The 19,116-nt window shown below is 38.5% G+C and overlaps 1 protein-coding gene across 3 annotated transcripts in view; it reads right to left on the bottom strand.

The window, feature by feature from the left end:
* Positions 1-19,116, bottom strand: part of kcnj3a (potassium inwardly rectifying channel subfamily J member 3a) — a 286,454-nt gene that overhangs the window by 125,637 nt on the left and 141,701 nt on the right. Inside the window, exon 3 of one of the 3 annotated variants that reach the window (XM_073047338.1) lies at positions 5,530-5,642. The exons of the other annotated variants lie outside the window; for them this stretch is intronic. Coding sequence (XP_072903439.1) covers positions 5,635-5,642 — 8 coding nt within the window. The 3' untranslated portion in view covers positions 5,530-5,634. Of the gene's footprint in view, positions 1-5,529; positions 5,643-19,116 lie in introns of those variants that run through there. 3 annotated transcript variants of the gene reach the window in all.

The raw sequence follows: 19,116 nt of genomic DNA, 5'->3' as shown, positions 1-19,116 counted from the left end.
TATAACTAGTTGGCATTTTTGAATCAACGCATCAACATCTTTTCATAAACCACTTTTCACTCAATGGAATCAATGGGCAGCTGCTTTCAAGCAAAAGAACATGGCTGGAAAGAAATGGTTTAAGAAAAAAAGCTAAGCTGGATCATACACAGTGAGAAAGTTTTCACAGCAAAGGGAAGTTGAGAAGGAAATGCTGGAATAAGGAAGATTTTATGGCCACACAGAGCAACAGTCGTTTTTATTCCAGAATGTTTTGGTCCTTTGAATAACAATGTGGAACTGGTTATTCCCTGGAATTAACTACACATTAAAAATCCATTCAATTGAACCAACTCTATCTCCAATTGTAGGGAGAAATCGTCTTCCCTTTACATTGAGCAACATTACCAACATGAAAGCCATCACCATGAACATTCTGGAAATAATCTGAAAGCTCAATGGACCAGCCACATCAATACTCTGAGTTACGAGCCTGTCCAGGGTTGGACATATTCAGAATCACAGCTGTTCTAAGTGGCCCTGCTCTTATTAAGTAACACACACAAAATGCTGGAAGAACTCAGCAGTTCAGGCAGCATCTGTGGAAATGAATAGATAGTTGATGTTTTGGGCCAAGACCCTTCTTCAGGTGGCGTGCTTTTCCAGCATTTTGTGTGCATTGCTTTAGATTTCCAGCATCTCATGTTTTTGATTTGCAACTCTCATTAAAGCCTTTCTCAGTATCTGGATGGCACGAATCAGAAGTCTAATGGAATATTTTCCATTTCTTTTGTTGAATGTTGCTCCAGCCATACTCAAGAAATTCAATGACAAGCAAAGCAAAGCAACTGCCAGGATTGTCACTGCCTCTAGAACATGGAACATTCAATCCCTTTACTCACTCATGTTTGCTGTCTACCCCGATAACAAACCTGCTAACCTCTGCTACCTACAGGGGAAAAGACAACAGATGTGAGTTTCCCTCAGAGTCACATTCCTAACCTGGAAATATATTATGATTTTTGAATTGTTACTGGGTGAAATTTATAAAATAGTACTATAGAAATACCTTCATCATCGATTCAACTTTGTTCACCATCATTTATCAAAGAGAAATTAAGAGCAGTTATTAGATTTGGATCTTGGAAGCAATTATTACATTTCGTGACAATTTTTTTTAAAAAAAGTTAGACTCAAAATAATGCTTTTAGTTCAATGCAGACTGGAAGTTAGTTTCACATTCTCACATCTCTGTGTTACTTCAGTATAGCCTGCTTGATTTCTTCATGGATGTATTACTGAAGAACAATATCTTAAATTCACCTTCCAGTGGGTTTCAGGTCCCAACAGGGAAGCAAACTGCAAATAATTAGATGAATTTGACCTTCCCACTGAGAGATATTTTCCATATACAATGCCGGGAAACATTAATTTCTGCCAATACTTTAGCTTTCACCATATCCTTAACAAGAGCAACAGGGGACCATCTAACTTTTCTCAAAACACAGCAAGTCTCTAATCTCCTCATTACAGAATGTACTCAATGAGTAAATTTCCACAGCTTAACTAGAATTTAGAAGATTTGTTACAGTCTGCATGGAAGAAATTTCATCTCAGGCATATATGGCCCACACCTTAGCTTCTTAAGTCAGGGTAAGGATCCTCCTTCACCGCCACATAGAGACCTCCAATAACTTTTTAAGTTTTGCTGTGATTTCTCTCGTTCTTCTAAATAGGCCAAGTCTATTCAATCCATTTTTATGATGGCAAACTTGAAATCCCTGGGACCAGATAAACTCCACTCCACTCTTATCAATAACAATTGTATTCTTTAGAGTTGAGGAGAGAAAACTGTACACTATTATTCAAGTGTAGTTTCTCCAAGGCTTATGTGAATAGGATAATTGTATGCCTGTACTCAAATCTTCTTGCAATAAGGGCCAAAATATTCCCCATTCCTAAATATTTACTACACCTCAACATTGGTTTGTGGTGATTTGTGCAAGAAGATGCCCAAATCCTTTTGAACGTTAACAAAATCAATTTGCTGACTATTAAAATAAACATCATTTCCTGTTTTTTTTGTACCAAAGTGGATAACCTCACAGTTCTCTACATTAGTAATACATCCTCCATCCCTTTACCTATTCACTCACCTTACCAAAGCCCCATTAAAGCCTCCTTCCTACTCACAATTCCAGACTGCATGGAGTTACTACCTCCAAGCAAAATAGTGTATCTTGGCTCCAGATGAGCTGACTAATATATATTTCAAGTGAGTATTGATAATCCTGAGGATAATAGTAAGTTCATTAACTCATTTGTCTAAAGGCTTGACATTTGGTGACAAACTTCTTATTAGTTCTAATGAAACTATTAAAAGAATAGATGTTTCCTACTTTATTATCAGCAGTGGAGTAATCAATAGCACCTGGATATAGATGAAAAAGATAAACTACAGTGCAGCATCCTGCCTTTGATTAGATTCACTTTTCAAGAAGTTGGCTGAGCCATTGATTAGTTAGAGATTCTAAGATGGATTGTTTAGACTTTTATCAGTTCTCTTTACGGGATTATTTTGCAGTCTGCATTCAAATGCAGAAAATTTCAGGCATGGCCAAACACAATAAAAAGAATGGAAGTGCATGTAAGATGAGTGAGTGTGTTTATGAAAAGGCCAAAAAGCATCTCTAATGCTTACCATAGCATTTCCCATTACCAATACTATAGCCAATCATTGGTGGAAATTCTAATCATTTACTTGAGTCTAAATTGGTCCCACAACTAATGATGTAAGAGAACATTTTAATCTGGTGATAGCTATTTGTTTTACATTTTTTAACCATAAAATATTCTTTATGTTGTTTATCTGACCTAAGAAGACAGACAACCCTCAGTTTAATCTCTCATTTGAATGGTACAAAGCTAAAAAATGCTAGAATATTAATGGACAGCAATTGTTGATTCATTACAAAAATAAGTAATTTGAATTGTTTAAGTAGCACAAGATACAGTTCTCCAAAATCTGCTTTTAGTCTTATGTAAAGGTTCCTTCATTTTAAAAGATTGCCCAACAAACTTAGCAATGATAATTAGTATTCCTGCTGCACCTGTTTAGGCTGGTAATTAATGTTGTACAAGATGCTATTAGTAACGTGAATTACAGTCCTGGCACAGTACTCAAAGTCAGAGTTTGAGAAAGGGGAAGATCTCATTGTGGAATCACACCCCAGCAACGGTGATTCAACACCCCTAATGACAGATTGAGCAATGACTTTACAGTCAACACCTCTGTATTAATCATTCCCTGTGAATCTCACGTTAAAAACAAACACAAACTCTGTCTGGTGCCACATCTACCTGACCCAACATTACCACCTATGCTACTGAAAGGGTTTGTTTTAAATGATGGTTGGTAATTGCTTGTGTGGTTTTGGTAGCATTTAATATTAACTCTGGGATCATAATTCAGTTTGATTGGGTGCAGAAAATGGGGGACAGATGTGTTCTCAATAGGCATAAGAGCATACTGGAGATATTTTAAAGGCTTAAACCAAGTAAAACGCACAAGAAAAGAAGAGAAGACCAGATCTAGATACCCTCAGATGGAGGAATACAGAGAGCAGACAACACAAAACAAATGATAAAGTACTGAGTTCAGTGATGCAGAAATCCTGACAACGCGCACAATGCTGAGGTTAAGATGATAAATGTAGTTATTAAAATAGAAAGAATTCATGAAAGAATATGGACAAATATTTTAAACATACATAAACTCTGGGATAACAGTTGGACTGTGGAAACCAACTACTTTTTCACTTCATAGTTACCACTGTATTGTACACAGGCTTCATTTCACTGTTCTGGCGCAGAATCTCACCTGGTCCCTCAACATCAGCTCCATAGTAAAGAAAGCCCAACAGCGTCTCTACTTTCTGCGAAGGCTGAGGAAAGTCCATCTCCCTCCCCCCATCCGCATCACATTCTACAGGGGTTGTATTGAAAGCATCCTGAGCAGCTGCATCACTGCCTGGTTCAGAAATTGCATCATCTTGGATCGCAAGACCCTGCAGTGGATAGTGAGGTCAGCTGAGAAGATCATCAGGGTCTCTCTTCCCACCATCATGGACATTTACACTACACGCTGCATCCGCAAAGCAAACAGCATTGTAAAGGAACCCACGCACCCCTCATACAAACTCTTCTCCCTCCTGTCATCTGGGAAAAGGCACTGAAGCATTTGGGCTCTCACGACCAGGCTATGTAACAGTTTCTTCCTCCAAGCTATCAGACACCTCAATACCCAGAGCCTGGACTGACACCAACTTACTGCCCTCTACTGTGCCTATTGTCTTGTTTATTATTTATTGTAATGCCTGCACTGTTTTGTGCACTTTATGCAGTCCTGGGTAGGTCTGTAGTCTAGTGTAGTTTTTTTTTTCTGTGTTGTTTTCACGTAGTTCAGTGTAGTTTTTGTACTGTTTCATGTAGCACCATGGTCCTGAAAAACGTTGTCTCATTTTTACTGTGAACTGTACCAGCAGTTATGGTTGAAATGACAATAAAAAGTGACTTGACTTGACTTGAAAAGAAGCTACTGACATGATGAAGGAAGCCCTGAACACCTCAAGAGATGGAGGACCTTCATTGCTGGCCTAAACGCCAGCGGTGTAATGGGTATCCCAACCAATTAACAAATTAGGTCTCATTCACAAATTTTGACATTCTACTTCCATTTCCCTAGCCCAGTTTGTTTTCTGCAGATAGGAACAAAAATGTTCCTACCGGTGTTTTTGTGGAACCTGCTTTCCCACAATTTTGACCATCTGCATAAAATATATTTAATCTCTGCCATCTGTTCTGCAGCAGTTTACTATCCCATTGAGCAAAAGAAACATAATCAAATAAGCAGCTGCATTACCCATATAAAATTATTGACAAATATCAGATTTATTATACATCATTAACCTCGTAAGAAACCAAGGGAAAATTAAATGATATGTAATAGTTAAATTGGTTTTATATTGTAGGCAAAAATAGTCTAAGTGCAGTAACAGATGAAGCTGATTAGTAATTTCTGTCCAGGAGGTAGTTGAAAATGTAAATAACCTTATCTCATTATGATTAGCAATTGTGCTTACACTAATGGATCGAAATGAGCTATCTATCATGAAAGAAAAAATGCTTTCATGTCATAATAAATTTTAATTGGAAATTTACAAAAGGGATAGCTTTTCAAATCTTTTTATTATGACAGACAATTAATGTAAAGCCTGTTTTGGGCCACCGAGTAGGAAGATGTTTGGCACTTTAGATTTTTATTCTGAATGTAATGAATCACATGGGAATTAAGACTTCAATATCTTTAAAATTCCAAAGCTAGGTTACAATTATAAAGCTCATGGAAAGTTTGACTAAAAAGCAACTGCTCAGCGAGGTATTTGTGGAAATCCTGTTTGAGGAAATGTATGTTTCACGGAATGGTCCATTGCTTTTGTAGGATGGGTAGCTAAAGAAAGTAGCTCAACCATACCTTGATAAGATCTTGTCCTTGTATCATCGAGGTACAGATGGCTCTCAGAAGCTACTTGGTTGTTTTTCCGTATATCTATGTTATTGGCTCCCATGTCATCAGGAAAGGTGGCATTTTTTCCTTTAATGACCTAATGGGAGAAATATTAGTGTCAATGTGAGGTAATGGGAGGGGTTTAAATCTTCCTCTCTGCTCTCTCTCTTTTCGTCCTTATAGACTATTAACAAGTTCAAAAAAGCCAGTACTTGGGTTTTTAGTATTGTATATGACAAAATTTGTATATATTGAGTATAATTAGCCTTGTGAAGCAATTAGTTTTTAATGCATTTATATTAATATAGTATTTAGTTCCTGATATAAATCTGTCCTAACTAAGGAGGTTTATATGTTCTAATGTAAAACTTTGAGAAAAAAATACACATTTAAGTTTTTAACAAATCTAGTTGAATGAAAGAAAGAAAAGCCCTCGCAACTGTTTAAGACTTTCAGATAATGGGCATAGTTATAAGTGGGTGATACTTTTTGAATCAGTCATCGTGGGCACATCTTACAATTCAGAATTTCATCTTAAGTTCATAGTCCACATCAATGCTTGTCTCCAACTGGAGGTGTATATTGAATCACTCTTACATGACCTTTCCCAGTGTTCTCTAGAAATAATAATGCATTTTCTTAATCATTGTAATATAGGCCATGCTAAATTGGTCACACAATAAAGCATCCCATATTCTAGTAATCCACTGCATGAAAAATTATTGATCTCCTTTGTTCTAATGATGATACTGAGTCTATGACCCTTTATCAATATGTGTATTTGTAGAAATAATCTTTCACCACTTGCCCTTAAAATAATTTAATTGCTCCTATATCAATAATAGCTCTTTGAAAAAGGCCACAGTCTCTAAAACCAGATTCAAAACAATAAAACTTCATTCTCTTTAATATTTTGGCAAATCTTCACTGTGCTATTTCCAGTTCTCTAACATCCTTTTGAAAGGGGATAGCTAAATGTGTGCAGAACAGCAACAGCCTATCCAGTAGCTGCAAAGTTCATTATTGTTTCTATGAGGGCAAAAATATTGATTAAAACAACAGATGAAAGAAATTAAAATAAACAGATGAGTATATTAAAAATTTCAAGAGCTCACACTTTCACGCAAGGAGATATAAAGAACAGCAAAGATAAATCCTGGGCAGAGGCAGAAGCAATGAAAATGATAATGAGTCGTTGTATTAAACTAATACTTCACAGCAGTCTGAATTTAATATGAAAGGTACAAAAATACTGTGGAAATAATAGGCAATTAAGGGACTAATAAAAACGATATCAGTAAGGAAAATACAGGAAACTTAAAGTATTTGATACTAGAGTAAAGAAAGTCCTAGAGAAATTGAGGCTAAAAGTCAACCAGTCTATGAGGTGAATGGCTTTCAGCTAAAGATGCTCAAATTGATGTGTGATATAGTCCAGTGGAATGAAAAATAGCAAATATAATAGTAAATGTAATATCATTTGAGCAAAGATACAAGAAGAGGGAACAGCAGACACTACATTTGGCATTAGTGGTACCAATAATGGCATGCTAATATTTTATGGTTCATATTAGCTAGACTTCTAGATTTCTTTGTACTGCAGCATTTTTCTGTTCCTAATCCATTTAAACAACAAATTGCTTTTTCATTCTTTCTTCCAAAATGCATAATCTCTCATTTTCCTGTATGATATTCCAACTGTCAACTCTTGCCCACTCACTCACCCCAACTAAGTGCCTTTACAGGCTCTTTGTGTCTTCTAAACAATTTGCCAAGCCACTAATCTCTGTATCACCCACAAGTATAGTCATAGTATATTTGGCCCTTTCACATGGATCATTCATATGTGACCTCCAGAACTAGATGCAATATTCACATAGAGATTTAACCAATGTTGTATACATTTCTAGCATTATCCTTGCACTTATATCTTATACTTCAAATAATAAAAGAAAGCATCTCAATTAGTTTGTAATCATTTTATTGATGTGTCCTATATATAACAATCATATAACAATCACAGCACGGAAACAGGCCATCTCGGCCCTCCTAGTCCGTGCCGAACTCTTAATCTCACCTAGTCCCACCTACCCGCACTCAGCCCATAACCCTCCACTCCTTTCCTGTCCATATACCTATCCAATTTTACCTTAAATGACACAACTGAACTGGCCTCTACTACTTCTACAGGAAGCTCATTCCAGAAAGCTATCACTCTCTGAGTAAAGAAATACCCCCTCGTGTTTCCCTTAAACTTTTGCCCCCTAACTCTCAAATCATGTCCTCTCGTTTGAATCTCCCCTACTCTCAATGGAAACAGCCTATTCACGTCAACTCTATCTATCCCTCTCAAAATTTTAAATACCTCGATCAAATCCCCCCTCAACCTTCTACACTCCAATGAATAGAGACCTAACTTGTTCAACCTTTCTCTGTAACTTAAGTGCTGAAACCCAGGTAACATCCTAGTAAATCGTCTCTGCACTCTCTCTAATTTATTGATATCTTTCCTATAATTCGGTGACCAGAACTGTACACAATATTCCAAATTTGGCCTTACCAATGCCTTGTACAATTTTAACATTACATCCCAACTTCTGTACTCAATGCTCTGATTTATAAAGGCCAGCGTTCCAAAAGCCTTCTTCACCACCCTATCTACATGAGACTCCACCTTCAGGGAACTATGCACTGTTATTCCTAGATCTCTCTGTTCCACTGCATTCCTCAATGCCCTACCATTTACCCTGTATGTTCTATTTGGATTATTCCTGCCAAAATGTAGAACCTCACACTTCTCAGCATTAAACTCCATCTGCCAACATTCAGCCCATTCTTCTAACCGGCATAAATCTCCCTGCAAGCTTTGAAAACCCACCTCATTATCCACAACACCTCCTACCTTAGTATCATCAGCATACTTACTAATCCAATTTACCACCCCATCATCCAGATCATTTATGTATATTACAAACAACATTGGGCCCAAAACAGATCCCTGAGGCACCCCGCTAGTCACCGGCCTCCATCCCGATAAACAATTATCCACCACTACTCTCTGGCATCTCCCATCTAGCCACTGTTGAATCCATTTTATTACTCCAGCATTAATACCTAACGACTGAACCTTCTTAACTAACCTTCCATGTGGAACTTTGTCAAAGGCCTTGCTGAAGTCCATATAGACTACATCCACTGCCTTACCATCGTCAACATTCCTCGTAACTTCTTCAAAAAGTTCAATAAGGTTTGTCAAACATGACCTTCCACGCACAAATCCATGCTGGCTACTCCTAATCAGATCCTGTCTATCCAGATAATTATAAATACTATCTCTAAGAATACTTTCCATTAATTTACCCACCACTGATGTCAAACTGACAGGTCTATAATTGCTAGGCTTACTTCTAGAACCCTTTTTAAACAATGGAACCACATGAGCAATACGCCAATCCTCCGGCACAATCCCCGTTTCTAATGACATCTGAAAGATCTCCGTCAGAGCTCCTGCTATCTCTACACAAACTTCCCTCAAGGTCCTGGGGAATATCCTGTCAGGACCCGGAGATTTATCCACTTTTAAATTTCTTTAAAGCGCCAGTACTTCCACCTCTTTAATTGTCATAGGTTCCATAACTTCCTTACTTGTTTCCCACACCTTACACAATTCAATATCCTTCTCCTTAGTGAATACCGAAGAGAAGAAATCGTTCAAAATCTCTCCCATCTCCCTCGGCTCCACACATAGCTGACCACCCTGATTCTCTAAGGGACCAATTTTATCCCTCACTATCCTCTTGCTTTTAATATAACTGTAGAAATAGGTCTTGTCCTACCCTCCACAAAGACCTGTACCTTGTTGCATCACCCCTTAGGATGTCAGTCAGATGGATGGAAATCTTTGAATTCTCCATTATAAATAGCTGTACTCACAAAGAGAATTAAAGAGCACTACAACACAGAATCAGGTTTTTCAGCCCATCTAGTCTGCATGGCCTGGTTCTCTGTCTGGACTTGGACCAGAGCTTTCCATACCTCACTTTTCTTTGTGCCTACCCAAACATCTCTGAATTGTTACAACTAAACCTGTATCTACCACTTCCATTGCCAGCTCATTCCACACCCATACCAGCTTCTGACTGAAGAAGATACCCCTCTGATTTCCCCTTAAATATTTTACTTTTCATCCTAAACCTTTGACCTCTAGTTCTAGTCTCACCCATACTGAAGGGAAAAGGCCTGCAATCCGTCAGCCTATCTATACCCTTCATAATTTTTAATATCTCTATAACATCTCCCCTCATGTTCCTGCAGTCTAGATAATCAAGCCCTAATCTATTCAGACTTCCCCTGTAAATCAAAGGTCCTGGCAACATGTGTGTAAATTTTCTCTGCACTCTTTTACGTATACTGATATCTTTCCTGCATATAGGTGACCAGAACTGAACATAATACTCCATTGATGGCCTCACCAACATCTTATACGACTACAACATAGCATCCCAAGTTTTGTACTCAATGTCCTGATTTAGAAGGCCAATATGACGAAAGCTCTTGTAATGACCCGATCTACCTATGTTACCACTTTCAAGGAATTATCATTCTACATTCCTAGGTTGCTTTGTTCTACTGCACATCTGAGTGTGCTACCATTTTCTGTGTAAATCTTACCCTGGTTCATCCTCCCAAAGTGCAACACCTCACACTTGTCAGTATTAAGTTCCGTCTGCCATTTTTCAGCCCACCTTTCCAGATCATTTTGCAAGCTTTGATAAGCCTCCTCACTGTCTACTACACCTCCAATCTTGGTGTCGTCTGCAAATTTCCTCATCCAATTGACCATATTTTCTAAATCATTAAGGACAGTCATCTATTGCCACTCACTGGCTCCAGCCGCTAAGCCATCATTGAATCCAATTTACTACTTAATCCTGAATAGCAAGCAATTTAATTCTCTAGACCTGTCTCTATGCAGGACTTTGTCCAAAGCCCTACTAAAGTCAATGCAGGCAATGTTCAACGATTTCCATTCATCAACCTTATTGCTAACCATCTTAAAACACTCTATAACAGGTGTTCCAGACCTGTTTTATGCCACAGACCCCTACCATTAACCCAGGGGTCCATGGCCCCAGATTAGGAACCCCTGCTCCATAAGAGTGGGCTCCCTCACCAAAACAAGTGATTGCTCACAATGACAGAAGCCCACTGAAACGTTCTGAAAGGCCCCACTCTCTATTTAAATTTCGTACTATCGGCTGGCGATGACTGAAGCCTACCCAAAGGATTTCATAGAGGGATACAAAATTTTGAGGGGTATAAATAGGGCAAATACAAGCAAGCTTTTCCAACAGAGGCTGGCTGAGATTACAACTTGTGGTCATAGGTTAAGGGTGAGGCGTGAAATGTTTAAGAGGAATATGAGGGGCATGTCTTCACTCCGAGGGTGGTGAGAGTGTGGAACGAGCTGCTAGTGGAAGTAGTGGATGCGGGTATGATTTCAACTTTTAAGCGAAATTTGGATAGGTGCGTGGATGGGAAGGGTGTGAAGGGCCATGGTTCAGGTACAGGACGATTGAACTAGACAGAATAATACTTCAACATTTACTGGATGGGCCAAAGGGTCTGTTTCTGTGTTGTACTTCTCCAAAACTCTGTTGTCTCAAAGTGACAGGGTTGCTGGAGAGGTAATGAAGTGAAGCACTGACACTAAGCAAAATTACATGCAAGATGAAAAAGTGAATATAATCTTTTTTTTGCTTAAATCACCCACACAAATATGCAAGGAGCCTGTAATAACTATATCACACTAAATTCATGACAGGCAATGTATAAAGAGTATGTAAACAAATATTCTTTCTTCATTAAGATATGCCAAGGGCAGGAGTTTAAGTCGCACTTCAAGACAATAGATCCATTAAGTCACAGAATCCTATCCTGGAAGATCTTAAATCAAATAAGATTATTGACTTTTCTGCTATGCTCACCATTGAGATTGCACTACAGTTACTATGTACTTTGTGGAAGTCAGTATGACATCCAGAACCTCACAAACAATGTGCCCAATCATCTAATTCTTTAAACAATGAAAATAAGTATGTAGAAAAGACGCAATGAATAAAACATGGCAGGAAACTAATTTAATTAGGAAGAAGCTAAATTAAGAATGAAATTACAAGGATCAAAAAATGACTGGAGAAAAATGCTAAGTGGAAAAAATGCAAGTAGATCAGCTGAAAGCTAGTTATATTTGGGAAATATTCATTCTTGAATGGTTAATGAATGAATTACAGACAACATGTATAAAGTAAACAAACATCTTTCCCTTCTTAAATATTGAACTAATTATTCATTATCATGAGTAATAGATCTAATACATCTGCAAATGTAAGAAAAATAAAAGACCAAGTTCCATCATATTTAACATTTACTGACCTTGAAGTGAAATTACCCAATAAAATGAAGTTACCTAATAATAGGGATTAATCTCAATCAATTAATCAAAGAAAACCAGAGATGAAGCAAGTTATATTTCAGATATGGAGTGCTCTGGAGACATATTTACAAGTCACCTTTTTCCTTCCCTAGCATACTACTCTTGTCACTCCACTCTTTAAAAAGTAGGGGCGGGGGGAGAGGAAGCAACAAGACAGGTAATTAGAGGTGAGTTAGCCTTATTTCAGTGTTGGCAAAATGTTAGTGTCCATTATTAAAGATGAGGTTTGGAGCATTTGGAGGCATACGATAATTAGGTTGAAGTCAACATGGTTTCTTCAAGGGGAAATTTTGCCTGGCAAATGACAGGCAGGATAGACAAAGGAGAGTCAGTTGATGTTGTTTATTCACAAAGTAGATTTTCAAAAAGCCTTTAACAAGATGATGCACATGAGGTTGTTAAACAAGATAACAGCCCATAGTATTACAAAAAAGATAATAGCATTGTCAGACAGGTTGGCTGATTGGACCTGAACTCACTGGAGGTTAGAAGAATTGTGGGGGGGGGGGTAGAATCTCATTGAAATTTACCAAATAGATAGAGTGGATGAGGAGAAAATGTTTCCAGTATAGGGAACCTCAGATTAGAGGGCACAGCCGAGGAATACAGGGATGTTCCTTTAGAACAGAAATGAGGAGGAAGTTTTTTTAACCGGAGAGTGATGAGTCTGTGGAATTCATTGCCACGGGAGGCTGTGGAGCCAAGTCAGTGGGTATATTTAATGCAGAATTGATAGATTCTTGATTACTCAGGGTCTGAAGGGATATTTAGAGAAGGCAGATTGGGGCTGAGAGGGAAAATAGATCAACCATGATGAAATGGCTGTGGAAGCCAAGTCACTGGACACACATATTTATTGTGGAGGTTGATAGTTTTTTTGATTAGTAATGGCATCAAAAGTTATGGACAGAAAGAAGGAGAATGCAGTTAAGAGAAAAATAATTCACCATGATTAAATGGTGTTGCAGAGGCTCGATGGGCTGAATGGCCATTCTGCTCCTCTGTCTTATGGTCTTACATTACTTATCATTTTGAAAGAAATATGCTTTGTGATCTACTGGTCTGTACCTCACATTATTCATTTACTGTAATTCAAAGTTATTTTCAAAAACAATTCTATCTGGTTCCATTTCTGAATGTCAAAACAGATTCCCATCCAGAAAAATGACAGATGCCTGATACTTTCAAAATCATACATGTCAAGAGCAGAACAAAAATCATTATACAGACACAACTTAAACATCTTTTGAATAATATGCTACTGCCAGTGTGAGATTCAAAAGTTAAATTTATTCCTTTATGGACTACCAAGTTAAAATGCCATGCAAAGACCATAATTTACACAAAATCAAAGATATATACAGAATACTAAATACCTCATTGTGTTTATGCTGATCAATAAAGAGCTCCAAATCTAATTCCACTTCCCAGCACTAGATCAGTTGCCCTTCGGGTTGGAGTTCTTTTAGTATACATCCAAGTACATGTTAAATATCATGAGAGTTTCTGCCTTTCTCACTCTTTCAATCCAAGTTCTAGAACCCTATCTTTTCTTCTATTCCCTCCAATCCTCTTACCAAAGTACAATGGCATTTTACTTTTTTGTAAAAGAAATAAAAGTTCTTTTTGTTTACTCGCTCTTAGCCCTTCAATTTAATTCAGCTCAATTATTTTTTCCTTCAGCCTTTCCAAAGAGAACATTTACAATTTCTACTAAGTCCCTACAAAGGACTGTGAGAACAGCTGTGAGGATCGTAGGGATCTCCCTACCATCCAGCGGGGACATTCATTAGGAGTGCCATGTACGCAGGGCCCTGGTGTTATTAAGGTTTCCACCCATCCATCCAGCATTCTCTTTGACTTTCTACCATCAGACAGGAGACTACATAAAAACAAGAACAGTTAGGATGGGAAACAGTTTCTTCCCCCAGGTCATTAGGCTTCTGAACTCTCTGCTGCATGCATCATGTTCAAAATGTCAATGGCTAATCAGTTCCGGACCTTACAATATTTAATATTAATGTACTTTAGCTTGTTATTTTTGTGTGATTCATCTGTAGATTTTATCCTTACCTTCATAAGTTATCGTGTGTTATGTGTACTACTGTGCTTTACACCCTGGTTCAGAGAGCGTTGTCTCGTTTCTTATATAGTTATAACATTATATACATGTACATAGTTAAATGACAATAACCTTTGACTTGACTCACAGTCCCAGGTCTGTCACCATCATTGTTAATCTCCTCTGGTTCCTCTTCATTTCAGTCTCATTTTTTTTCTGTGATGCAGTGATCTGAACGGAACAAAGTGCTAAGCTAGTGTCTAACTAGTGTATACAATTACAGCATAAACTCCCTTCTCTTACATTCTGTCACTGCTAATGAGTAAGGACAGAATTGCCTAAGCTTTTTGACTACCTCATTAACTTGTCAATTTTTTTCAGGGATTACTTGACACATGCTGTATGGTCCATCTATTCCTCAAAATGCCTGGCTCTTATGATTCCTTGCCTGCACTTCTCCATACAGCTGTCCGTGCACTTTTAAACTGATAGAGCGCTCCAGCACAGCAGTCTTAGCCCATCCAACCCATGCTAAACAGTTGCTCTGCCTGGTCCCATTGACCAGTACCTGGACCATCGCTCTCCGTACACCTCTAGTTCATGTATTTATCCAAACTCCTCTTAAATGTTGAAATCAAACCCACATTCACTAGTTACGTTGGCAGCTCATTCCACACCGACAGCACCCTCTGAGTGTAGAAGTTCCCCCTGAATGCTTTATCTTTTGACCTACAACCTCCTCTCACACTTTTCTGTCAGATGCATATTCTAATTGTAAATTTTCTGTCTAATTGATTAGACCATCTATATCTTCCTGTGATTTAAAATTTTTCTGTTGTTAGCCCCAGAGCCAATTTCTGTATCGTCTGCAAACTTACTCCATATTTCTAATTCATTAATTAATATATACCACAAAAAAGTAAGGGAACAAATACTGAGCACTGTGGAGTCTCAATGGCAAGCCCCTTCATAAATCATCTACACCATTAATTACCCACTCAAATAGCTCTGGCAGGAATGATACCTCTTAACATGAAAATCTAATGATTTCAGAATCTTCAGTAAGTTCCATGAGCAACCCTATGGCAGGAATGTCCTTTCACTAGCTTTAATGAAGTTAATAGCAATTTGTGGAAACTAAAATTAACATCATATCCCAATAGTACTTCAGATTACTTGCTTTCTAAAAAGATTAACGAAGCTAGCTGTTATTACTCCACTGCCGTTCAGGAAACAGCTCAAGTTCAACTTCAAAGTGCATTTATTATCAAAGTATGCATTAATTATACACCTTGAAATTTGTCTGCTTACAGGCAGCCACAAAGCAAGAGACCCAAATAACCCAATTTTTAAAAAGAACCACTGCGCAGAGAGAGAGAAATGAAACACCATATACAATCCTGAGATTCAATTTCCTGAGGGTATAATCAGCAAATCTATAGAATAGTAACTATAACAGAGTGCGGAAGACAACAAACTGTGCAAATACAAATATAAACAAATAGCAATAAATAACTAGAACAGGAGTTAATGAGATAAAGAGTCCTTAAAGTGAGATCATTGGTTGTGGGAACATTTCAACGATGGGGCAAGTGAGCATAGTTATCCCCTTTGTTCAAGAGCCTGATAGTTGAGGGGTAGTAACGGGTCTCGAACCTGGTGGTGTGAGCCTAAGGCATCTGTACCTTTTTCCGATGGCAGCAGTGAGAACAGAGCATGACCTAGGTGATGTGGATCTCTGATGATGGATACTGCTTTCCTACAACAGTGTTTCCTCATTAAGTTTTTTTTAATGCCTTTTCCTTTTTCTAAACCCACCCCTCAAAACACACACACACACACACACACACACACACACACACACACACACACACACACACACACACACACACACACACACACACACACACACACACACACACACACACACACACACACACACCCCCCCCCCCCCCCCCACACACACACACACACACCCCCCCCCCCCCCCCCCCCCCCCCCCCCCCCCCCCTTTAATAACTTCTGAGTGAAAGTCTAAACTACTCTGCAATTGTCAACATTGCAGAGTAAATCTATAATGAGAGGTCATGAAATCCCAAGTTGTAGAGATTCTATCCCATTAATGGTTCTACCCACTTCTCAACCAGTGTCCACCAGTTGTCAATCAAAGCCTCTATTTCAGGCTCTACTTATCTGATTACCATTCAGATATCTTTGAATGCCTTGTGGCTGAAGCTAAAGCAATAGCCACATTTTCCTCATAATTTCTTGAGCTCTAATAAGAATTTAGGCAATTCTTGACACTTGCTAAGATGCTTGTCACTGAACGTGAAGGCTCCAGCTAATTGGTATCGTGAACTAACTATTGTCCTCAACCTTATCAATTCCCACATGAAGAATACAGTAGTCAGCTAGTCATGAGCTTATTTAAACTGCTTTCCCTTGAGAAAAATCTTTGAAATACCTCAGATGTTAACTCTTCATATACTAGAGGTAAAGAATATGCTGAAAAATTACATCATGACAACAGCATACTTTTACCAATTGTTTGTGGAAAGATTGTTTTCAGTGTTAATATCAGATACATCCAATTATTCTACGATTGCCTCAGTAAATCCATCGTCCTCTATCTAAAGGGAACCAAAAGAGTGAATTCTAAAGGACGGCTTCCTGACACTTTGGGAGTTTAGAAATAGATGGCATAATCTCCGGATAAATATTGCCATGTTCAAAGTTCAATGTAAAGTTATTATCAAAGTACATATATGTCACCGTATGTAACCCTGAGATTCATTTTCTTCTGGGCATAGTCAGTAAATCCAAGAACCCAAATAGAATCAACGAAAGACCACAACAGGACAGACGAGCAACCAATGTTCAAAAGTCAACAAATTGTCCAAACACAAAAGGAAAATAAATAGATAGATAGATAGATAATAAATAAACAAACAAACAAACAAACAAATAAATAAATAAATAAGCAGGCAAGCAATAAGTACTGTGGAGGTCTAGTCTTTACATATGTTTAAGGCAGAGACTGATAAGTTCCTCTTTGGTCAGGGCATGAAGGGATATGGGGAGAAGGTAAGAGATTGGGGATGAAAGAGAAAATGGATCAGCCATGATGAAATGCTGGAGCAGACTCAAAGGGGCAAACGGCCTGATTTTGCTCCTATATCTTACGTTCTTATATAGAGAACACGAGATGAAGAATCCTTGAAAGTGAGTCTGTAGATTCTGGGAACATTTTAGTGATACAGCATGTAAGGTTGAGTGAATTTGTCCCACTGATTCAAGAGCCTGATGGCTGAGGTGTAATAGCAGTTCCTGAACCTGGCAGTATGGGTCCTGAGGCTCTTGTACGTTCTTCCAGCAAGAAGAGAGCATGACATGGATGGTGGTGGTCCTTGATGATGCATGCTGCTTTCCTGCAACAGCACTCCAAGTAGATGCACTCAGTGGTGGGGTGGGATTCTCTTGTGCTAACCAGTACAGAAATAGGAGGGCAGAATAAATGACTGTGCAGTTGAAGAGATGGCACAGTAACGACGGCATTAATTATTTTTGCAGGGCAGTTCTTGAGACAAGAGAAAACTGTAGAACAGGATGGATTACACTCACAACAATCTGAGCAAAGTTGGTGACAGTGGGAGGTTGCTACTGTTCCCAGGGATGCTTTATATTAGCTTGACAAGGTAATGGGAACTGAGAGAATTGTCAGTAATCTTGGGATCTAGACAGCATAGCAAACACTTCCAGCGGATTTCTCTCGAAGCGAGCTAATCAGAATCTTTTATTGATAAACTGTTCACAGCGTATTGAACCACAGTTCATGAATTCTCATCAATATCCACTCGAACCCCAGAGGAGTATAATACAAATGGATACAAAAGTTAAAATTATAGCAAACAAAATGGATGGGCAGTGAGAACAAAGACAATGGCAATCAAGATTAGAGTATAGAAAAATACCAGAGGACCACAGTTTAAGACATCTAATTGAAATGGACATAAAATAATAATAATTCTATGCAAGTGAGATCATATTTGACTAATCATTGGAGTATTTTCAGTATATATCTAGTAGACTAATGTCCAGTGGATGTAGTGTACTTTGATATTATGAAGGGTTTCAAAAAGGTCCCACAAAAGAGAAAGGTGAACTCGGCTAGTGCAGATTAAATATATGAGCTCTTTCCACCCATAGCTGAGAACTACAGCTCAGTGGATTGCTAGGAAAGGAGCTGGAAGGTGCAACTCAGAAATATGGTTTAGATGTGCAACCATTGTGTGGCCAGGAAGAGCAGCCAGATGTGTAACCAGAATCATAAACAGATATGTGGATGGTGCTTGGTTAGAGGCAGGCAAGATGTGGGGCAGGAGCATGGCCGAGAACATTTTAAGTGTGTTGTCACAGTTCATAGGGCCATAAGACATTGGAGCAAAGTTAGACGTTAGGCCCATTGAGTCTGCATTGCATCATGGCTGATTTATTAACCCTCTCAACCCCTTTCTCTATATAACCTTCGATGTGTTGATTAATCAAGAACCTATCAACCTCCGCTTTAAATATACTCAGTGGCTTGGCCTCTACAGCCATCTGCGGCAATGACTTCCACAGATTCACTACCCCCTGGCTAAAGGAGTTCATCCTCATCTCTGTTCCAAAGCAATGTCCCTCTGGTTTTAAATTCATCCACTACAGGAAACGTCATCTCAAGATGCACTCTATCTAAGCATCTTGATGGGTTTCAATGAGATCCCCTCTCCTTCTTCTAAACTCCAGTAAGTACAGGCCAAGAGCCATGAAATGCTCCTCATTTGTTAACCCTTTCATTCTTAGGATCGTTCTTATGAACTTCCTCTGCACCATCTCCAATGCCAGCACATTTTTTCTTAGCTAGAAGGCCAACAAAACTGCTCACAATACTACGTGTGGTTTGACCTATGCCTTACAAAGCCTCAGCATTACATCTTTGCTCTTATATTCTATTCCTCTCAAAATGAATGCTAA

This window comes from Hemitrygon akajei, chromosome 5 (genome assembly GCF_048418815.1).
Source record: "Hemitrygon akajei chromosome 5, sHemAka1.3, whole genome shotgun sequence".
Classification (NCBI taxonomy): Eukaryota; Metazoa; Chordata; class Chondrichthyes; order Myliobatiformes; family Dasyatidae; genus Hemitrygon; species Hemitrygon akajei.
The sequence above is the reverse complement of the archived record's forward strand: the minus strand, read 5'-3'. Positions and strand labels throughout refer to the sequence as shown.